A 23,476-nucleotide genomic window follows, 5' to 3' on the forward strand; every position below is an offset into this window, starting at 1 on the left:
GGGGGAGGGTGTTTCTGGGGAGAGAGGCCTGCTTGACTTGGTTGTGGTGGGGACCCAGGCACCAAAGATGTTCAAAAGGTGGGCCTTGGAAGAGGAGGGTTGAAAAACAGCCCAAAATGATTGAATGTAATAACTATTAATACAAATACACTCCAATAATACAAAAATGTTGACCTACTCTAGTAGCCTAGTACTAAATGTGAATGAAGCCTAATACAGAAGTAAAAGTGCACTACATGCAAAGGCAAACAGGTTCCCATTTGACAAAAGCAACATGGGCTTCTCTACAGCTAACCTTCACGCATTAGTTGGCAGCCGCACCTCTCACTTTCGGCAGCCTTTCTCCAATCTGCCTTCAACATCTCCCTATCTCTTCCCCACCTTAGAGAGGTAGGGAGACCTGGATGCAGACTGGTGGTTCAACAAAGATGCAAGAAAGGAATCTGAAATATACTCAGAGTCGCAAAGTGATTTCATGCTTTTTATTCAGCTCATAGTGGTGAGGAGGAATGAATCCAAAGTCCCCTCAAAGTATCTTCTTTATATACATTATTTACACAATGGGCTGCTCATGATTGGTTAATTATGGAATTCTACTGTCAACCAATCAGGTTGTGGATTCACTTATATCTGGAGCATGATTGGGTGGTTCCTGCCAACCAATCATACTGCTGCATTGTTCTTGGACCAATCAGACTGCTGCAATTTGGATCCTATTGTTCTAGGACCAATCCGACTGCTGCAGTTTGGATCCTATTCAACTCAGTACATTACACCCCTCCCCTCTAACTTCCAGTCCTGCCCGGGAGGTCGCATTCATAGTCCTCGAGGTACGCCGGTGGCCTACGTGTGCGTTGCGGCCTGTGGTGTTCCCTGGTCTGGGGTTCAGGTTCTGGCTCGTGTTCCAAGGATGCTGGCTGTGATGGGCCTGCTTGGTCTGGTGCAACCGGCTCGCTCAGTCGTGGTTCTGGTTCCGGTGTCCTTTCGGCCTCGCGGGTCCTCTCTGTATTTACTGATTCTGCCTCTCCTGCTGGCCCCTCCTGCTCTATGGGCCTCACTGCCCCGCTGTTCCCTTGGGACTCCTCTGACCTGTCCTCCTCCTGGGTTTCTCCCGGGAATTGTCGCCGTATCTGGTCGCAGTGGCGGCGCCAGCATTGCCCCCCATCCGTTAGCACCTCGTACGACACGGGGCCAGTGACCCTGGTGACTGTGGCGGGTACCCATGCTGGGCCTGCCCCAAAATTCTTTGCGTACACTGGGTCCTGGGCCTCGAAGGTCCGGGGGTTCCTGCCTTCCCCCACCACTACCTCATCCTGAGCTCTATCGGGGTGAAGGCGGTCCAATCTGATTGCAAGGCGCCGACCCATTAGTAGTTCAGCGGGGCTCCGGCCAGTCATTGAGCTGGGGGTGCTGTGCTGTGCTAGGAGGAATGTGGCAAGGCGGTACTCCCAATCCCCTTGCGTCATGCGGCGAAGGGTGTCCTTGGTGGTCCGCACCATGCGTTCTGCTTGGCCATTGGTGGCAGGGTGGAATGGCGCCGAACGGATGTGGCGGATGGCGTTCTGCGCTGTGAAGGTTTGGAATTCTCCTGACGTAAATGCAGTCCCGTTGTCTGAGACGAGAGTGTCAGGGAGCCCGTGGGTTGCAAACCGCCTGCGTAGTACCCGGATGGCTGCGGACGTGGAAGTGGACGGTACCAGTGCGACTTCCAGCCATTTGGTGTAGGAGTCCACCACTATGAAGAATGTTTTCCCCTGAAAGGGGCTAGCGAAGTCCATATGCAGGCGTGACCATGGTGCTCGGGCGGACTCCCAGGACTGGACTGGGGCCCTTGGGGGATCTGGGCGGGATTCTTGGCAGGCCTGGCAGTGTTTGACCCAGGCCTCTATCTCTCCGTCGATCCCTGGCCACCACACATAACTCCTGGCAAGGGCCTTCATTCTTACTACCCCTGGGTGTGTCTCGTGTAGGGCTGTGATGACCCTTTTGCGGAGGGGCTGGGGAACAACAACCCTGCTTCCCCATAACAGGCACCCCTTGTGGGCCGACAGTTCATGTTTGCGGGTTATGTAGCCAGCGAATTCTGGCCCAGGGCTGCTGCTGGGCCATCCCCTCCACACCCAGTCCACGACCCGGGAGATGACCCTATCTTTCTTGGAATGGTGTGCAACTTCTTGTGCCTGAATGGGGCGGTCGGGAAGCATCTCCAGGCTCATAACCTCTTGTGCAGGTGCTGGGTCGGAGCCTGTTTCCGGTAGTGGTAGCCTGCTGAGGGCATCCGCATGGCCCATTGCCTTCCCCGGGCAGTGAATCAGTGCATACTGGTAGCTGGCAAGGAAAATTGACCACCTGAGGACGCGAGGAGACAGCACTTGGGGGGTCTGCTTTTCGGGGGCAAACAAGCCAAGCAACGGCTTGTGGTCAGTCACCACGGTGAAGGGCCGCCCCTACAAGAAATCATGGAATTTTTTTACTCCCTTCACGATTGCCAGACCCTCCTTGTCTATTTGCGAGTAGTTCCGCTCGGTTGCGTTGAGTGTCTGGGAAAAGTATGCCACCGGTACCTCTCTTCCATCCGGGAGTTGGTGTCCCAGGACAGCGCCAATGCCATAGGACGAGGCGTCGCATGCTAGCACCACCGGCAGCCTCTCGTCGAAGTGTGCCAAGACTGAGTTTGAGACAAGCAAGTCCTTGACTGCCTGGAATGCAGCCTCCTGGCGCCGGCCCCACACCCAAGGGGCCCGCTTGTCCAGGAGTCTGTGTAGGGGCTCTGCTACCGCCGCCTTGTGGGGAAGGAAGGAATGGTAAAAGTTCAATAGTCCCAAGAAGGCCTGAAGTTCAGTCTTGCTCTTGGGCGCTGGGGCATCACAGATGGCCCGTATCTTGTCCCCAGTCGGGTGGACCCCTTCTGCGTCCACCATAAATCCCAGAAAGTCCACCTGAGGCACTCCTAGTAGACATTTTTCCCGCTTCACCTTGAGACCCGCCGTCTGGAAACGGTGCAGAACGGTGCGGAGGCGGTCCTCAAACTCCTCTGGTGTGGGCCCGGCAATCAACACATCATCGAAGAAGGGGGTGACGCCAGGAATCCCTTTAAGGAGCGAGTCCATTAGATTCTGGAATATGCCTGGTGCCACGCTGACACCGAATTGCAGCCGCTTTACCCTGAACGCTCCTCTGTGCGTCACAATCGTCTGTGCCTCTGCTGTGGCCTCATCTACTGGCAGCTGTTGATATGCTTGGGCCAAGTCCAGCTTGCCAAAAATTTTCGACCCAGCCAGGGTGGCAAGGACATGGCTGACCACTGGTACTGGGTATGCGTGGGCCGTGAGGGCCTTGTTTATGGTACATTTGTAGTCTGCGCAGATGCGGACCGAACCATTAGGCTTGACGGGTGTGACGATTGGGGTTTCCCAGGGGGCATTAGGCACCGGCTCCAGCACTCCTTGCTCCACGAGCCGGTCCAATTCCTCGTCTATACGGGGTTTCAGGGCGAACGGGACCCGGCGGGCCTTGAGCCTGACCGGTCGTACTGCGGGGTCCAGCTGTAGAGCAATGGGGGGGCCCGTATACTGTCCCAATTTCCCATCAAAAACCCCTGGAAATTCCTTGCAGATGGCGTCCACGTCCACTTGTAAGGTAGTGTGGTTCACCCTGGTGATGGCTAGCCCCAGTGGTCCAAACCATGCCAATCCCAGTAAGCTAATGTAGGGGCCCTTGACCACGAGCAAGTCCAGTTGCCGCGTCCGCCCTCGGTATTGTACCCTGAAGGTCCCCACCCCCATTGTGGGGACCTTACGTTTCTGGAAGTCCCGGAGGGTGAATGGGGCCGGCCTGAGTTTGGGACCCCCAGTAGGACACAGTTTCCTTAAGGTCCTTGCCGAGATTATGGATAGAGTTGAACCCGTGTCAAGCTCCATGCGGCATGGGGCCCCTTCTATCTGTACCTCTACATAAATTTTCTCTACGTTGGGGTGGGGCAACTGGTATACCTGGAAGTCCGTGAGCTCCGTAGAGTTGCCTTGGTGCGTTGGGCCCCGGGACCTGGGGCTCTTGGATTGGTCATCTGATGCCTGACGTCGGGTGGGCCGAGCTTGACACACCCGGGCGATGTGTCCCAATTTTCTGCACTGCCTGCACTCTGCGTTGCGGAAACGGCAGGTCCTTCTCTCGTGACTTTCCCCGCAGCTTGCGCGGTTCCCTCCTTCTCGTCGAGGCAGCTGTGGTATGTGGGCTGCTTGAGTGCGCTGCTGTACTCTGTGCACCTCCTCCCTGTCAGATCCTGAGTCGTCGGTGAGGTCTTCATGGTGGACCCTTGGTTGGGGTGGCAGGCTCGGCCGTGCCTCTTGCGTCGACCTCTTGGCAGCTTCCGTTGCCAGGGCCTCCTCCAGAGCGACCTGGAACGTTAGGTCCTTCTTGGCGTAGAGGCGTCATTGCAGCTTCTCATCCTTCAGGCCACCGACGAGGCGGTCACGAAGCATGTTCTCCAGCTCTGAGAAGTTGCAGAACCGGGCAGCTTGGCGGAGAGAGGTCCCAAACCCAGTTATGGTTTCCCCATGGGCTTGCCGCTTTGCGTAGAAGGCATTTCGACGAGCCACCACTGAGGGCTGTGGCGAAAAGTGCCCCTTCAGCTGTTCCATTATTGTTTTGTATGGAACAGTAGCGATGTCTTCAGGTGCAAGGAGAGCCCGGGCGATTTCAAATGTCTCCTCTCCGTAGACGCTGAAGAATATTGCCCTCTTCTTGGCGTCTTCTTCATCGGTGACCCCTTTGGCTTCTAGAAGGAAGGTGAAACGGGAGGCGTACGCTTCCCAGTCTCCAGATGCTGGGTTGAACGACGAGAAGCTGCTGTCGGTTGCCATTCTGAGTTCCTTGTGTCCCGGAGCTGAAGCCTGGATACACGGTGCGAGGCAGCGGTGCGGCAGGTGGCGGTGCTGCGGTGCTGTGTGTGGCAGTCAGCTCAGCGGGATCCCACCTTCGTCGCCAGTGAAATATACTCAGAGTCGCAAAGTGATTTCATGCTTTTTATTCAGCTCATAGTGGTGAGGAGGAATGAATCCAAAGTCCCCTCAAAGTATCTGCTTTATATACATTATTTACACAATGGGCTGCACATGATTGGTTAATTCTGGAATTCTACTGTAAACCAATCAGGTTGTGGATTCACTTATATCTGGAGCATGATTGGGTGGTTCCTGCCAACCAATCATACTGCTGCATTGTTCTTGGACCAATCAGACTGCTGCATTCTGAATCCTATTGTTCTAGGACCAATCAGACTGCTGCAATTTGGATCCTATTGTTCTAGGACCAATCCGACTGCTGCAGTTTGGATCCTATTCAACTCAGTACATAACAGAATCTGACCATGAGTTGCTTGTATTGAAGAGCTTGGTTAGATGGGACCCTGTTGGCTCCTTCTCTCACCTGGTCCCTGCTGGGCTGGAAGTTGCAGCACCACAGTGGCTCTATCAAGGGTAGCCCTGCAGACAGTGCAGCAGAGATGAAGGCAGCATTTTCCTTTCCTTTCCTAAGCTGTTATGGTGCCCCCAGGAGCTGAGGCACCTGGATTTAACAGTGTTTCATGGCAAAAACTGTAGCAGAAGATATTGGGGTAGCAGTACTTCTGCTTTGGGATCTTCTTGCCCTTCAGCAGTTGTGCACGAAGGACCCACAAATTTATGGGTCTAACTGCATCCATCTGATGAGGCATCTCTTCTGCCATTGACTGGCTATATATGTTTATTAGTGCATTTCAAAGCATGCTGCCGATCAGGGATATCTATCAGTACTGACTTCCCAGCCAGAAAGTACTGGGTAAGGAGTGGCTTATCAAAACTGACCACCTGAACGTGTGAGCTAGAAAGTTTTCATGGCGGTGAGCAAACAGGGTATGGAGCTCTATACAGTGGTACTTCGGGTTACATACGCTTCAAGTTACATACGCTTCAGGTTACATACTCCACTAAGCCAGAAATAGTGCTTCAGGTTAAAAACTTTGCTTCAGGATAAGAACAGAAATCGGGCTGTGGCGGCAGCAGGAGGCCCCATTAGCTAAAGTGGTACCTCAGGTTAAGAACAGTTTCAGGTTAAGAACAGACCTCCAGAACGAATTACCGTATTTTTCGCTCTATAACACGCACCTGACCATAACACGCACATCGTTTTTAGAGGAGGAAAACAAGGGGGAAAATATTCTGAATGAAACAGTGGACGTATCATTTTTGTGCTTCATGCTGTGGCCACAGACATGTGATCTGATGGTGAATTTGGGGTGACCCAATGCAAAAATCCTGAGAATCCCTGTGGATCCATGCTTTGTAACCACATTTTTGCACCATTGCAGCCGCAGGCAACAGTGGGTGCGTGATTTTTTTGGGGGGGGGACAGGCTGTAGTCATGGACATGCTATGTGCTCTGATGGTGAATTTTGGCTGACCCAATGCAAAGATCCTGAGGATCCATGTGGATCCATGCTTTGTAACCACGTTTTTGCACCATTGCTGCCCCAGGCAACAGTGGGTGCGTGATTTTTTTGGGGGGGCAGGCTGTAGCCATGGGCATGCTGTGTGCTCTGATGGTGAATTTGGGGTGACCCAATGCAAAGATCCTGAGGATCCATGTGGATCCATGCTTTGTAACCACATTTTAAGTGGGGAGGGAAGGAAAAACACAGAAGGCTAAGAATGCAGGAGAGGGCTATAACGTGAGGAAAGGAAGGCAAAAGTTTCCCCCCACCCACCCACCCAAGCCAGCCACTGTTTAAGGATTTCATCCTTTTAAATGGAAGAAAGCATATTTGAATGCTGTGTGTCCCCAAAAACAAAAAGCAGGAAGTCAAATCAGAATTTTAAGCCGAACCTGTAGTCTCTCTTCCCTTCACAAACATTGTTCCTCCGGAGCAGGGACAGGATAGAAGGACGGACGCTCTGCTTTCCCTCTCTACTTGCCTGGAGGGGAGGGGCTTTCCCTGCTCTTTGTTCGGACGCTCTGCTTTCCCTCTCTACTTGCCTGGAGGGGAGGGGCTTTCCCTGCTCTTTGTTCGGACGCTCTGCTTTCCCTCTCTACTTGCCTGGAGGGGAGGGGCTTTCCCTGCTCTTTGTTCGGACGCTCTGCTTTCCCTCTCTACTTGCCTGGAGGGGAGGGGCTTTCCCTGCTCTTTGTTCGGACGCTCTGCTTTCCCTCTCTACTTGCCTGGAGGGGAGGGGCTTTCCCTGCTCTTTGTTCCGTTTGAGCAAACACAGCAAGGAAACAGAGAGGGCGGGCAGTAAGACCCTGAGGCAGAATGCAGGAAAGCTGCCACTTGCTCTCTTCAGGCTTCCCTTCTCCCTGAAGCGCGGTTTGATTTTTGCCTCATTTTTCGGCTCCAGGGACACACATTCGCTCCATAACACGCACAGACATTTCCCCTTCCTTTTTAGGAGAAAAAATCTGCGTGTTATAGAGCGAAAAATACGGTACCATAATTTCTTAACCCGAGGTACCACTGTACAGGGATAATTTCAGTCTACCTTACAGAGCTGTTGTACATAAGACAATACGTGTGGAGCTATTTGAAGAATTTCTAAGTCTTAAGATTATTGCTACACTAATAGGAGAACTTCACCTAAGGAACTAATCTTTGTTCTTGCAGCATTACCACACATTTATGTCATTTATGTCATTGAGGCTTGCGCAGGAGAGCTTCCCTGTGGGTTGCGTCTCATTGGGCAGATTAGCCACCATAAGGCTCGCCAAAATCCACTGCCTGTAGCAATTGTTTTACATTGTCGCATGTTAGGGCTGCAAAATATGGTTTAGCAAGTGCCTCCTAAGCAGTTTAATATGGTCCTGAAAGCTCCTCAGTCTTTTTTGTTGTAAGTTCCTCCTGCAGTGGAGAATGTTGCAGATTCCTGGCTGTTCTGCTGTCCGCTTGCTTTCTCTCCCCGCCCCCATTGCCTTCTCCAGGTTATTCACAGGTACCTTGGTTTCCCAGTTCCCCCTGGTAGCTGTCTCATTAAGAATCCTTGCTTGCAGAGTTTACGCCCACTCGCTTTCCCAGGGCTCAGGCCTGGCCTTCTGCTTTTTGTCTCTTAATCCATCCACTGCTGCTGCAGCATCTCCCTGCTTTTTTTCCACCCCGCCTCTGTATTTCTTTTAATGCGTTGCATGGCTCCCTTCCCAGATCTTTTGGGCCTCCTATTAAGCAAGTGAAGCCTCAGCCTTGTGGTGATTCCCTGTGTGCTCCACATGTCAATCAATACCCTGCGTGGCCCTTTGTTTATCATTCCTCTGCCAGCTTGAATCCCTGTGAGCAGGCCTCGCCCAAGCCAATAAGGAATTAATTTGTGGAAGCAAAGACAAGACTCCTGTGATATGACAGTGCATGTTTCATAATAAAGTGTGTTTCGTTTCCAGCAACGCTGTTGGGACGCTGCTATGTTTTTGGGGCTAAATAGCTCAAGTGGGTGGCTTTTGATATTAGGCCATGTTTGCAGTGTACAGTGGTACCTCGGGTTAAGTACTTAATTCGTTCTGGAGGTCTGTTCTTAACCTGAAACTGTTCTTAACCTGAAGCACCACTTTAGCTAATGGGGCCTCCTGCTACTGCCGCGCCGCTGGAGCACGATTTCTGTTCTCATCCTGAAGCAAAGTTCTTAACCTGAAGCACTATTTCTGGGTTAGCGGAGTCTGTAACCTGAAGCATATGTAACCTGAAGTGTATGTAACCCGAGGTACCGTTGTATGTTCATCACAGATAGGTCCTGGACTGAGGTAATGTGTGGTGCACATTTGATTTGAAATTGGAATTAGCAATGTTAACTAAGCTTAAGCGTTATACTACATTCCTCACTGTTGGCTGGGGCTGATGGGAGTTGTACTCGACAATATCTGTAGGACGCCAGGTTGGGAAAAGGTGCCCTCCTAGTTTGAAGACAGGCACATTTCCAGGTTGGTTTGGTTTGTTTCTAGCTGCCTCGGACCCTGGGAACCTACTTGGTGCCTCTTGGCAAGTTCTGCTCGCTGCAATTAGAGAAAAGTAGTGGCTGTGCATTTACAACCGATTGGACAGAACAAATGATATACTCCAGTGTATACTTGCCTAGTGCTGGATGTTCCCATTGCACCATAGAACAATGGCAGACAGTCCTTGGGGCACATGCAAGCTCCAGAATTAGGAGCATTTCGAAGTCTCAGTCTAGCACTAAAGCAGATAAGAAGCCCCTGAAATGGAGCCAAATATTATTTATAGATTCTCAAATGTTTCAGATCAGTAATGAATGCATTTAAAAGCAACAACCTGCCTTCAATCCAGTGCTATCCTTCTAGAAAAAGAGATGCTGGAACTCACCATGAACACCTCCCTCATTCTCTTAGTTGGCAATGACACCCACCTGAGAGGTGCTGGAGTTCCAGCTGAAAAAAGCCCTGCTTCAAACATTCTGCAGATTTGTCAGATTTTTATATTCTGGGTTATAGTTATATGATATCTGATTTGATGAGGTGCACCGCAAGTTTGTTTTCAGTCTTGAGCCTTTGAACTATGAAAATGTTACAGCTTTGACCTTTTTCCCCAGCTATGCATCTGGAGGGGTAGCTTTAAAAATAAAGGGAACTCAGAAGAGGAGGAGCCAGCTGTCAGAAAGCAATAAGCACAAGAATATTTCAAAGGGTGATCAACGTCTTTTGGAAGATTCAATAGAATTCTGGTCATGCTTCTGAGTCCGTAACTCTTTTCAACATGGGTGACTATTATGATGAAAACACATTTTCAATGGCTATTGGGCATGATAGTTAAAAGGAGCACCCATGCTCAGAAGCAGTCTGTCTCTTGAGTTTCAGATGCTAGAGACAAAGTGGAGGAGGGATGCACCTTCATGTCCTGCTTTTAGGCATCCTAGAGGCATCTGCCTGATCCTTGTTATAATACAGAATGCTGGACTAGAATGCCCTTTGGTCAGATGCAGCAAGGCTGCTATGGCTCTTATGTACATGGAGGTGGTGAAGTCATTGAAACAGTTTCCAAGGAAGCTTCTTAAATCCAGACTTACCCACAATGAGCAATGGGAACATGGCTATTAACCCATCTGCTACTGCTACTGCAGAGAGCCAGTGTGGTGTAGTGGTTAAGAGCGGTAGTCTCATAATCTGGGGAACCGGGTTCGCGTCTCCGCTCCTCCACATGCAGCTGCTGGGTGACCTTGGGCCAGTCACACTTCTTTGAAGTCTCTCAGCCCCACTCACCTCACAGAGTGTTTGTTGTGGGGGAGGAAGGGAAAGGAGAATGTTAGCCGCTTTGAGACTCCTGAAGGGGAGTGAAAGGCGGGATATCAAATCCAAACTCCTCTTCTTCTACTGCTATTGTTGTTTAGTCGTTTAGTTGTGTCTGACTCTTTGTGACCCCATGTACCAGAGCACGCCAGGCACTCGCTTGCTTTATACGTTTTGGGGGTGAAAGGTTGACTCATCTAGTTCACGATGCATAGATTGGCAACCTGAAACCACTCCTAGTTATGTACCTTTCTACAGGTGATCTGTTCAGGCCTCGCAAGAACAATTTGTTCCTCTCCCCCCCCCCCAGCGTACTGGATGCAAAGAAAGAGGGGGTGGGAAAAGCAGGTAGCAGAAATAAAAAAAATCAAAAGCTGGGGAAGAGAGAATGACTACACCCACTGGTGGCTTTGACTGCATCACTGTTAGCATGTAGACTCCAGATTACTCCGGCTAGGTGGTCCAACACCTGGATAGCTCACTTGGTTAGAGTGTGATGCTGATAATGCCAAGGTTGCAGGTTTGATCCTTGTATGGGACATCTGCATATTCCTGCGTTGCAGAGGGTTGGTCTACATGATCCTTAGGAACCCTTCCAACTCTATAATTCATTGTATAATCCAGAAGAATGTGGTCCTCTTCAGAAAAAGGGTTCTCCACCTGTCTCCACTTCCTAAATTTGACTGAAGCTTGGTGATTCAAACACTTAACTACTCTCTTTTGAACTTGTGCAACACAAAAAGGATGGTGAACAGCAGGGGCCAAGGGGGCTGGGAGATGAAAGTTTGGTCCTCCTCGAGCTTCCCAACCCACCCTTTTCTTTGCCTCTAACCAGGTTTTTCTCTTCCTTCCACAGGGAAGACAATGAAGCACTAGAGATGCTTCCCTTTGTGTTCGCCATCCTGGGCTCAGCAGAGGCTACCTGCAGGACCGCCGCCTGCAACAACACCACCAAGGATTACTGCTACAGCGCCCGCATCCGCAGCACTGTGCTGCAGGGCTTGCCCTTCGGAGGGGTGCCCACCGTCCTTGCCCTTGATTTTATGTGCTTTCTTGTAAGTATGTTGGCAGTGTTGCTGTCTGGCTTGGCACTTGAGCTAGGTCTCTTCCCCCTGCATCTGTCGCAGAAGGAAAATCAGATGTCATATGGAGATCTCTCCAGTGCCATACAGCAAAAGATTATGAAGGGAGAGGAATAGGTGACCATGCAGAGCATAGAAATCTTGCCTCAAGTGCTAGAGTCATTTGCAGATCCTGTGTGTTTTCAAATGTTTTCATGAGGACAGGAACCCCCCCCCCTCTCTCTCTCTTGTTCTGAAAGTTGAGATGCTGGAAGAATCTGTGTAGATGCCAGATACTTCCCAGACATCCACACAATCTATAAGTCGCAGTACTACTGCTACTAGCACTTTGCAAAATCATCCACAACCTACATTACAGCTTCTTGCTAAAGGACCGAAAAAAATTAAATTGTTAGAATAAGAGGCGTTTGCATATTTTTATGTTGTGTGCATATACTATTTTGCAAGCAATGTGGAGAATTTAGCTTTCTCTATGGTGGAAACAAAAAGCTATACTATTTTTTATATATCACTGGGGGCACTGCAGTTTGGTGGAGGACAGAGTATCTACTAACCAGGGACCTTGGCCTTACATTTCCTTATTTGCTTTTCTGCAGGCACTGCTGTTTGTTTTTTCCATTTTACGTAAAGTGGCCTGGGATTATGGGCGTCTGGCACTGGTGACTGATGCTGACAGGCAAGTAGAACTCTCTCTCTCTCTCTCTCTCTCTCTTTTTCTCCTAGAAAGTAGAGAAATATCCTCTTTTGTCAAATAACTTCACCTAGAAGTTAGGATCCGTTACTGAAATGCAGTCCAACAGGTTAGCATTTTGCAATCCATCTGTGGGCCAGAACTCTAAAGAGGTACTTTAGGTGCACTCAAGTATTCGGTAATGCCTAGTGATTTTTTTCTTCTTTAGACAACAGTCCCTCAAGTCCTATCGTAAACTTCTTTTTCCTGCAACTCCCTCAGTTTTGAAAGAGGTGTGATGTGGAGGGTTATTGCTTGATACACTCACATCCTTCCAAGTTTCCTTTTGGTGTATGCAGTTCTTTAGACGTAGCTGGTGCCCACATATAATATACTCCTTCTCCTAGCATAGTAGAAGATCCAGCCTGACTAGTCCTGGGTGGCTCATAAAACGTCTGGCCATCCAGTCATTGCAGGGCAGGGGAGGCAGATGAGTGATTGCACAGCAACCCAAGAACTTGCTCCTCCACCATTTCCCACTAGGGATGTGGAAGGGGGTGTGGACCCTCTGCCTAGGATATTCAAGGTCAAATGGCCATCCCTTTTAGAAGAGCAAGTGATGGCAGCCTCATATATGCTAGTAGTGAACTCCTTCCCCAAGTGATGATTCTTATGTAGCAAAAAGGTCACCATTCGTGCACAAGAGGGAGCTAATGGGGGGGGGGCAAAGTTTCCAGAAGTACCAAAATGGGAGGGGCCTTCAGCAGGGGGATCCCAAAAACAGTCCCTTGAGGAATCAGGTGGGCATAGAATCTGACGGACTATTGGAGAGGGGAGATGGATTGGAGTATACTGAAGAAAGGCATGACGAGCTGACAGAACCCAAAGCGGAAGCATTTTATACTGCAGCATTTTATTGCAGGTTCCACGTTGTTGTTATTTTTACATACATGCATTCTGCTCAGGAGGGCAAAAGTACAATCATTAAGCATGTATTCAATCAAACAGCAACTTCTCCCTTTTGATGCCAGCAGTAGGGATTCTTTTAGTAGAGCAGCAGTTAAAAGTCATCAGTATGAGATACAGGCCAAAGGCCTGTAAAAAATTAAAAAAAGGAGGAATGTTTTGCCGCAGGGGTGATAAGTCAACAGTGAGGATGCCAAAGTGAGCGTCTCTGGGGACAGCAGTCAAAAGTTTAGGTGCAGCCACAAGACGATGCAACCCTGGTGTTGGTGAGAGTTCAGAGGTACATGATTCATAAATAATTATCTGAAACACAGCAGTTCACAGACCCGAAGAGACAGAGAGAGCCTGCCAAGGAATGGTACACAGACGATGGGGGGGAAATTGTTACAGGGTATGCAAGGTTGTGGTTGCTGCTTTCTTAGCCTGCAAAATTGCTTACAAAGGCAGACAGATCTTTGATTTTACAGATGTTCATTTCCCAATGAAACTGGAGACCACATACTATGCTCTTGGATGCTGCAGCTTTTTATTTGTACAGATGTTACAGTTTTCAATCTGCAGAAGTGAGAGCTGGCAAGTGGGGACAGTTCCACAGCGGCAGTTCCCTTGAGTCAGAAAGTTGGTTAGGGGAAGTCTTGGGAAAGAATGGTTAATGATAGCTTCTGTGACTGGAGGGGAGAGAGAAATGACTGTTGTTAACCAGCGTCCCTTGTGCATGTTGCTGCAACTCTGCGATGCAGAGCAGAGTTGCATCGTGAAGTAGGGGAAAGCATTCTTGTCTTCACAAAGAAGGGAAACAGGACAGGAAAGTGTTCTTAGAGGGCTCATCAACACTTCCGCTTGTCCCACTGCTTTCGCCCAGGGAAACTTGCTGTTTACTGCTGATTCAGAACAAAGTCAATGGTTTTTTCTTTTTTAAAAAAATAATAATTAGATTTTCCACAATTATAACAAAAACCACAGAGCAGAATGACACACAAAAACAGAAAAAAGAAAAATACATCAATGAACGAAAGAAGAAAAAAGGAACAATAAACAGATAAACAATAACAACAAACTTAATTCTTTACAAGTCCAACCTTTTAAACATCTTGGTTGACTTCCTCTAGTCCCTCCCTTCTGAGTTTCCTTGTAGTTAAAAGTAACAGCTTTCCAATATCATTATTAAACTAAAACAATTTCCAATTGTAGTCCATCTTATTCACTTTTCTTAACATTCTAAATACCATTTATTTAATTATAACTTAGCTTAATCCTAGGCCTATTTGTTTCTTTCAAGTAATTTCTAATTTTTTATATTACAATATTTATTCAAATAGTCCTTAAATTTCCTCCAGTCCTCTTGAAACTCCTCTTCTTTCTGGTCCTGGATTCTTCCAGTCAGGTCAGCTAGCTCCCAGAAATCCATCATCTAAAGTCAATCGTTTTTTCTGCAGATTGACTTTTGTTCCAATTCACAGTAAACAGTGGGTTTCCCTGGGGAAAGAGGTGGGACAAATGGAAAACCGCTTGGAGCCATGCCTAGAAAGTCTGGGACAAGTGGAAAACCTCTCGGCCCCATGCTTTCTAGCATAGAAGTGTGGCTGAGCCCAGTGCGTACATCAGTGCTGTCATGAGTGACTCTACTGCTGATAAAAATGGATCTCATATGGAAACTAAAGCTGCCACCTCAATGCACAACCCATCTTCATTGGTCATAGCTCAAGGGTCTCTCTGATCTTGGGCCTCCTGGACTGCCATCAGTGGACAGGTTTCAGAAAGTTGAAGCCTCGCTCTCATGACAGCAGCAGCAAACCAGAAGAAATGAGGACACAAAGAAATGGGAGTCTCAGTGTATGAGAGAGAAATTAGAAACCTTTACTGTATTTTATTTGCCCAGCCGTCCCCTGCATTGCTGACTATCAACATTTCAGTTTTGTTGAGGGCCCCTGGATTTGGATTGGTCCTGGTTACCTGATGAAGGACAGCAAGAAGGACAGCAAGAAAAAGAAATGTAGAGATTTGTGCAATATATCCGGATAGGAGGCTTAAGAGAACCAACACAACTTCAGTTGATGGAATTGCTAGTTTTCTGAGCAGTCCACCCTCTGCTGCACATTGGCCACAATATGATCTACTTAGTTGCATCGCCTCCCTGGTTCCTTTTATGATAGGCTCAGAGACCATGTAAGCATGGTCATGTCCGGAAGGCCCCAAAGGATCACCGTCTGTAATACTAGCTGATGCAGTCAAAGAGTGTATACTAAGGAAACTTTCCTTAAAATGTGCACATCTTCCACCCAGGCACTGGCCTGGCTTCAGGAAGGGTACCAAAGACCTAAGGAGAGTGAAAAACAAACGAAACAGAGTTTGCCTGAAGAGCAAATGCAGTTATATGTACATAGGCTTTGTTTGCTTTAGAAAAGGTTCTGCTTCTCAAGGAGCAATTCAGAATATCAGCTGGTGTATTTCAATTTGCTGTTGTGGCTTTCATCTACAGCTGTTTATCCACCTGTTGCTAATAAGAGGGCATAGAATCTCATTTCCGAGGGAGGGCAGCCACATCTGCTTTGCATTTAAGTTTGCCTGGAGACGCGCATGGCCAGGCAAATCTGAAATGAATGTACAATAGATTTATCCCAACACCAGAGTGAGCAGGGGAACCCTGACAAGAGAGAGAACTGGCTCCAGTCCTGAACAGTTTGCATGAACCATAAAACTGAATCTGTAAGCCAAAAAAACCTAAGTTTATTTTCTTCCTCTGGATGAATTTGGTGAACGATTTCCTTCCCAGGACCCCAAAATGTCAGCACTGAGAGAGGAGGACCCTGGCTCTTGATTGAAAGATCCAGTTTGCTTGTAACTCTCCCTTTTTCTCCCCCACCCCCTTCATTCTTTTTCTTTTGTCCCCAGGCAGAGGCGCTGGCAGCAGGAGCAAGAGGAACGGGAATAGTACGTTGCGGGTTTTCCCAGGGTGCTTCTTCCATCCTTCCTTAATTCTCTTTTCCTTCCTGCTTCTGTTGAGGTTTTCTCCTTTTGCTTCTGAACTAATCTTCACCGGGAGAGCAGGGCTTGTGATTGTTGTCCACACTGGTCACTGCACACATAACCCTCTTGTGTCAGTCACGCGACACCAAAATGGCGGTGGGGGAAACTTTCCTTCAGGGAGCTCAAGGTGTCAGACAACATTCTCTACCTCCCCATTTTGCCCTCACAGCGTCCCTGTGAGGTAGTTTAGGCTGGGAGACTGCGACTGGCCCAAGGGACCATCTGTAGTGGGGGGTGGCCAGATTTCTGCTGGGCAATTCTGCCACCACTTTTCAGCAATGAGAAATGTTATCTTCTGCTTTGAAACATTCTCTGCCTCCTCGGCTGGCTCATGCAGGAGCCCAAAGAGCTGATTTAACTAGACTCTTCAAATTGCTCTTCCCTCAGGATTTAAAAAAAATAAAAATATTTAGGAACCTGTTCCCTAGCCAGACATCCCATGAAGCTGGTAAGAGTTTTCCACCACTGATATGTTCTAACCAAGAACAAACTGGGGCCCAGGGCCAAGCAAAGATATTTGGCTTCCTCAGAAGAAAGGATGAGATGGTTCCCTCGTCCCCCATCAACAAACAAAAGCTCACTAAATAGGGAGTGAAACCTTCCATCATTCCTAGTGACAGAACAACACCCTTTGCTACTCCTGAGGGCAGCAAGCTTGCTTAGGGGGAAGCAGAGTGGGTCACGCCACTGTGTTCTCCAAATCTTGCCACCACCATCCCACCCCCCTTGCTGTATGTTGCCTGAGGTGACTGCATCACTCTGCCTCATGGGATGTTCTATGTAGAACAGTATTCTTGTTGAGATGTAATAGGCACCCATTATCTTCACTTCCTGGAAAGATTTGAAAACATTTTAGTGCTGAAAATCTTGCCTATCTAGGTGGATAGGTCTCTGCCATGGGTGTCTACTTTAATAATAATAATAATTTCATTTTCTGTGCTATTTTTAAACTGTTTTAGCTGTTTTTATTATATTCATCCCTTGGGGCATATGTGGAAGGCAATAGCAATCAGGGGCGAAGCAAGGTGTCGTGACACCTGGGGCGGGCGTCACGACATACGACGCATGCGCAGTACATAGTGACACTGCACATGTACTGTATAGCGGTTTGCCGCCAGCGCCACTCCAGCGCTGAACAGACGGTGCTGGGATCCCTCCATCACCGCTGCAGCCGCAAACACGGCTGTAGCGGCGACAGAGGGATCCCAGCACCGTCCATATGGTGCTGGAGTGGCGCCGGTGGCAAACCGCTATACAGTGCGTGTGCTGCGTCGTTATGTACAGTGCATGCGTGCGATGCTGCACATGCGCTGTACTTAGCGGTTTGCTGCCAGTGCCAGGATCCACTGCTCACAGCTGCAGCCGCGAACAGAGGATCCTCCAAAGGCGGCTGCGGCAGCGCGATAGCTGCTTTCACCACTGCGAGCCCCCGCAGCGTGACTTCTTGTCACCCCCACAGGCATGGAACCCAGGGCATACTGCCCCCCACGCCCCCCCCCATTGTGACATCACTGATTGCAACAATGCCCACCCTGCTGGTATATTTGGGGGGCCAGCCCTGCTGTGATGTGAGGTGCAATTCAAGAGAGCCAAAGAGTCAAGTTATTTCATTTGCTTTACCACATGAAAACCTAATTTGGATTTCCTGACTCAGGCACAAAATTCCCCTTCAACCAGGCCTTGGTCTGATTAATATTCTGTGGCCTTTTAAATGGGTGTCTTTTTGTGGGGGGCAGGTTATTGTTTTGTTTTAGCTATTTATTTTGTGCTTTTATACTGTATTTTTGTCTTGTGAGATATTTGAATAAGGGGTGGTATATGCATTTAAGAATCATAATCATGTTTCATGAGATATGGCAACGAAAGGAAAACCTGGACCTCACAATGACATGACAACCGGTTAATTTCTGAGAGGAGAGTGTCTAAAGATGTGGTGAGGCTCGTATTTGTGTGTGGAATCCCTGCGCCAGTTGTCGGTTTTAGCTCCAGATTTGGGCAGGGAGAAGGGCTTGTGCCCCTCCTGTCAGGAGACCCACTTGCTACTCACCACCATTACTGCCAGCTACTGCTGCCAGCAGGGAGGGGGGCAGGAAGGGACAGTGGAGAGGGGATGAAATAAGAACAGATCAGTGGCAGCAGTACCTGCTGCTGCTCCTCTTCATCGCCATCCTCACTCACTTGCTCACCTTCTTTGAAAAATAGCAAAAAAAAATAAATAAATAAATTTAAAGGTGCGGGAGCCATAGGGCAAGTTTGCTCTTGGGCCATGCCAGGGCATGTGTCTGCCAGCCATGCCACCAGTCCCAAACATTTCCAAGATGGCTTCCTTTTATTACTGCATTTATATACCTATTTTCTGCAAAGGGGGGGCGGGTACATGGTTCTACCCCTCCCCATTTTTATCCTCACAACAGCCCTCTGAGGTAGGTTAGGCTAAGAGACCATGACTGACCCGAAGTCTGCCAGCAACCTTCATGGCTGAGCCCCGGGGGGGGGGGGCAGACTTTAAACCCTCATCTCCTAAATCCTAGGCCAACACGCTTAACCACCACCCCAAACCTGGCACAGCACTACTTGTTGATGAATGGAAAATTCACTAAATGGGTGTGGAGGCCTACTTGATTATCATCCCACATGTTCCAGGAGTGAGTCCTGGCATAAGAAAAGCAGGCTGCCAAGCCGAGCCCCAAGTCCTAGTTACCGGTAAGTGGCCCAGCCTAGCAGCTGGTCATGTCAGGGCCTTTGGCACAGGGCGTGTATTTCGCTGCATAGCACTTTGTTTCCTCCTCACTGGAACAGTATGGAAGTTTCATCACACACAGTGTTTCGTAGCTCGGTGATAGAGCGCCTCAGCACTGCATACAGGCCTCCCTGGATCCATTCCCTCACATATCCAAGAAGGCATAGGAGTGTCCCCTGCCAGAAAATCTGGAGAGCCACTGCCAGTCAGTGTAGACAGCACTGAGCTGGGTGGAGGAATGGTCTGACTCAGCCTAAGGCAGTTTCCATAAATCTCCTTATCTTCTTCTGCCTTTACTACTCACTGTAGCCGTTATTCTCCCCCTCTACAGCCACATTCACATTTATCCTTCAGTGGGAGGAGGGGAGCATATGCCCACCCCCTCACAGGCAGATTGGGGGCAGGGGGTGGATTTCGCAGCCCTACTGGGATCCACATTGCCACTTCTTACATCAGGCAGCGCCAAACCCACTTCTGAAATCTGCCTGGCAACATGCTGCCCTCCAGCTCCCCCTTGTGACTGTTCCCTTTCTATGTTCCCTTTTAATGCACCCTGTTGCGAACATTTAAACAAACGCACAAGCAAGTCACTATTGCACAGAATGAGCATTAGGATTAAAGAAGGAAAAGGCTACATAGTGCTCAGCTAATCTGTGTCTGGGACATGAAGCTGTCATACCTTTTGTTTTCCCAGAGTGCCACTTGAGTGCACACTATACAATACATCTGCAGTCCCCTTTTAGGGCTTGGAGGCATTTGGCCACTGTTCTGATCTGTGAACAGGGGGAGGAGTGGAGGCCAGACTCGATGCTGTTGCCTTGCTTACATGACTCCCTTCTCTCCTAACTAATGCTAAATGTGCATTAATCATCCAGGTCCCTGCAGGGCCTTACCACGAAGCCTCTCTTGCTAGCCTCCAGACTTCTTGAAAATCCAGATGGGTCAGTTTAAAAAATATTGTCATAGAGGTTAGGCAAGCAACACCCCTCCAGTGTGTGTAAGTGTGTGTGTGTGTGTGTGTGTGTGTGTGTGTGTGTGTGTGTGTGTGTGTGAGAGAGAGAGAGAGAGAGAGAGAGAGAGAGAGAGAGAGATGAGTTGTACCTTTTGAGAACCTGCTTGTACTCTGAAGGCTCATTCTGATGGTGAGCAGAGAATCACTAGGATGGGGCAATACTTTCTCCTCTGTGCTTAAAATGAGAAGCAGGCAGCGCTGCCTCCGCTGGTCCCAGAGAGGCCTCTTGCCACTCACATGGTCTGAAAAGACCAACAGGGATTGAAGCAGACTACAAGCATCTGCAGCTGGGATGGGAAACATGTGGCTCTCCAGATTTTTCTGGACTACAAGTCCCATCATCCCTTGCGCTTGGCTGTGCTGGCTTTGGCTGATGGTGGGTTGGAGCTCAACTTCTGGAGGTCACCAAGTCAGCCACCCCTGATCTAGAGCACTGCTTACGTTCTGTGCTCTTGGTGCCCAGAAGAAACACAATCTAGACAAGGACTACACTACCGTGTATCAACCATTTCACATACTCTGGGGGTAATTCTGTTCATCTCCTGCAATGTCCAAGTACCCGACACAGAATTTAGAGAATTTCAGCTTTCAAATACACATGCATGCATACTTCTAGTCTTCTTGGCTTACATGGTGTTGGGAGCTAATCATGGTGACAATAATTAGTTAAGTGGGCAGAAATTACTGAGCTTTTAATGACACATTGAATGCTGCATACTCAATAAACCACATTATGCACTCAGGAATTCAAATTGTTTATCACCTACTGTATCATCCAGAAGACGAACAAAGTGCATTTCCAACTCCTAAAATTTCCATCTAATACAGCCTAAATTCCATAGTCAGCTGAAAGGCTTTCTGTTCAAAACTCTAGTTTACTTTATGCATACTGTTATTTCTGCCACTAAGAGTTTCATCTTCTTAACCCATGTTTTTAATTTAAGTGTGGCACTGAGATCCTTAGGTGTTTGCTGGAGGAAAGAGGTTTTCTTTCTGCCTTGGTAGCCATGTGTGTGCTGTCTTCTAATAATTCCATAGGAAGCCTCCCTGACTTGTCACAAGAGGGGAGATGCAGGCCATCACATCTGACCAGTTGTTGATTTCACCTTCTTCTTGTTCACTCATCTCCTTTTCAGAAGACTTAACCTTCTCTTTCTCGCATCTCCTGACTGTCGTATGCAAGTTTGGCTGCATAGTAGGTGATGGGAGGCCTGGATTGCTTCTGTCCAATGCATGTGGCACACTGGTGGTGTCTGAATTCTTTGGGCATCGCTGATGGGGCCTTGTGGTGTTGGAGCAGTCTGGTGAATAAAAGCCCTTCTCTTTCTCTTATGTTGCAATGTTAACGTCACTTACCTAGCAGTAAGCCCCATTGAATTCAGTAGGACTTACTTCTGAGTAGGCATGGTTAGGATTGCACTGATAGTCACAAACTACTCATTTTTTAAACAATCATTATCATTTATTCCGGTAGCCCTTTCCTGGCCATAAAAGATGCATTCTATTTACCTTACATGTGTAAAGTAGATTAGGTTGAGGGACCAGTAACCTGTCAAAGACCACGAGGATATATTTGGTTATTTGTATTTTTAAAATTATCTCTCCTTTCTGGTGCCCATGTATCATTTCATAAGCTGCCTTTCCCCCTCAAAAATGGCCATATCTTTTCTGCTGCAAGCACATGGATTGGGCTGTTGCCGCAGGATTAAGCTCTGTGTTGGAAATTGGAATTCATGAGCAGAGCCGCATGTATATTGCGATTCCATAGGAGTGCAGAACGTAACATCTGGCATTGGGCACACACTGTAGCTGACTGGAAATATTTCAGTTTTTAACAATGCTCCTAGCTGTTAGGGCTGCTGAGACATGCTCAAAAGAATACGGACAATGCCTGCTGAAATCTCCAAGGTGGCTGAATGAGAGTCCAGCAGTTGAGGACTAGATTTCTTTTGCCTGGTCTTTGCCTTACTCCATGAGTAGCAAAAGCGGAGCAAAATCAAAGAAAAAAGAGGGGGGAAAGCTTTAGAATGCAGAATAAATGAAAGTACATGTAATTTTATGTGAATTGAGAGCATCTATACAGGATAAAGACTTGAGATTTTTCTTGATGAAGCACTTTGATTGGGTGCAGAGTACACACATCCTTACTTATGAAGCAGCCCTGGAAGTGCATCGCAGACGCCCATGTCTGTCCCTAAACCTCTAAGGCTGCTTCTGTGGAGCCCAGCATCTTGGCTCTTGTGATGGAGAGGTTTGCATTGGATCAGAGTAAAGCGAAAGAGAGGGGCAATCTCTGCTAATGGCTTTTTTCTCTCTTGCCTTTTCTCTCTCTGGACTCTCTGGAAGTTTTCTCTTCATCTCGCCTGGGGCAAACTGGCTTGCGTTAACTACTCTGGTGGCCTTCTGGTTTTCTCAGCCTCTTCCCAGGCCCTGATTAACTGTCCCCTCTGTTGCAATTCCAGTGTGGCGTCCGCCTTGCATTCTGACAGCCATGACCGCTACGAGCGCCTCACTTCCGTCTCCAGCTCTGTGGACTTTGACCAAAGAGACAATGTGAGTGGCAGGCAAAAGCAATCCATAGTTTTCCCAGCAGCGCTCTGCAATTAAGCCCTTCCATCGAGGAAAATGGGAAATGAAGGGGTGGTGATGCTCCTTGCTCAATTTCAATGTGCACAGTGATGATCGATAGTGGGGATGTGGTGTGAGCAAAGTCCCCTAATGTTATTGATCACATAGGGCAAGTGCATGAGAAGCCATATAGGAGGGGCAATTTCCACTCCAGTTGGGTCTCAGGAGGGAAGACGTAACATTTGCAGCAGGAGTAGCACCCACTGTGGCTGTAACTTAATTAATAAAAATGGATGTTGCAATGTGCTGCACAGTTGGTGTGATGTTATTTCATAGAATTGTAGAGTTGTCGGGGATAGCCAACATTTAAGGAGTCAGTATCTAAGGTTGTCAAGCAGCTTCTAATGAAGGCAAGGTGTTTGAGCCTTCACAATATTCAGAGCTGGGACCTAGAAGAGCTTCAGCTTCTATCAAAATTTTGGAGAACAACAATATTAAAGAGCTGGCATTTCCCAGCCCAAGGGCTCTTCCTGGGATTGCATGCCAGCAGGTATGGCCTGGGGCAAAAAGTAGGTTGGACTTTTACAGCTGGGATAGCATGGTACTCTTAATCTCAGGGTTGTGGGTTTGAGCCCCACCGTGGGCAAAAGATTCCTGTATTGCAGGGGATTGGACTAGATGACCCAGGTAGTCCCTTTCAACTCAGCAATTCTGTGATTTATACAATAGGCTACGTTCAGTCTCACAAAATTCAGAGCTTAAACACCTATTCCTTTCTAGACAAGCATGAAGCATTGTTGCAGTACAAGGCATGTTCCACCCATCAAAAGCACTTGAGGGGAGGGTGCAGAGCAGGGCCAGCAAGGGGTAGCCTAGGCAGAGCCCTTAGGGGCAGATAAAGAAGCCTAGGGGGCCACATGCAAGCCTGAGGCCTGGGGTCCCGCACCATAACTTACAATGACTTGTGATTATATGGTGAGTTTGTCCATGTGGGCCTGTTTGTAACCTTACATGTCTTAGAACTGATCTGGCTGTTGCCTCGTTTCAGTTCTTCCATCTTGGTAGAAGAAGCTGGTACTGCAGATCTGAGGTTGTAGGGGCCTCTGTACTAGTTGAGGAAAAAGTAGCAAAGTGGGATAAAGCGAAAGAACTCTGATTAA

General features: G+C 48.4%; 1 protein-coding gene and 2 long non-coding RNA genes across 7 annotated transcripts in view; 2 read left to right on the plus strand and 1 right to left on the minus strand.

Annotated features, from left to right (window-relative positions):
* Window positions 1-23,476, minus strand: part of LOC308583396 — a 443,390-nt gene that overhangs the window by 252,401 nt on the left and 167,513 nt on the right. The window lies entirely within an intron of this gene.
* The window catches only part of TMEM63B (transmembrane protein 63B), an 84,034-nt gene that overhangs the window by 34,604 nt on the left and 25,954 nt on the right, over window positions 1-23,476 (plus strand). For 3 of the 5 annotated variants that reach the window (XM_081187264.1, XM_081187266.1, XM_081187265.1), the window contains exons 2-5: window positions 11,108-11,306; window positions 11,930-12,013; window positions 15,866-15,900; window positions 22,211-22,301. In XM_081187264.1, the coding sequence (XP_081043390.1) occupies window positions 11,130-11,306; window positions 11,930-12,013; window positions 15,866-15,900; window positions 22,211-22,301 (387 nt within the window). In that variant the 5' untranslated portion in view covers window positions 11,108-11,129. Of the gene's footprint in view, window positions 1-11,107; window positions 11,307-11,929; window positions 12,014-15,865; window positions 15,923-22,210; window positions 22,302-23,476 lie in introns of those variants that run through there. The other 2 variants (XM_081187268.1, XM_081187267.1) reach the window with 2 other exon arrangements.
* On the plus strand, window positions 17,282-21,191 carry LOC308583398. The gene is made up of 2 exons (XR_014006197.1): window positions 17,282-19,775; window positions 19,832-21,191. It is a non-coding gene; the product is annotated as an uncharacterized lncRNA (long non-coding RNA).

The sequence above is a fragment of the Podarcis bocagei genome (assembly GCF_964188305.1).
Source record: "Podarcis bocagei genome assembly, chromosome: 3".
Lineage (NCBI taxonomy): Eukaryota > Metazoa > Chordata > Lepidosauria > Squamata > Lacertidae > Podarcis > Podarcis bocagei.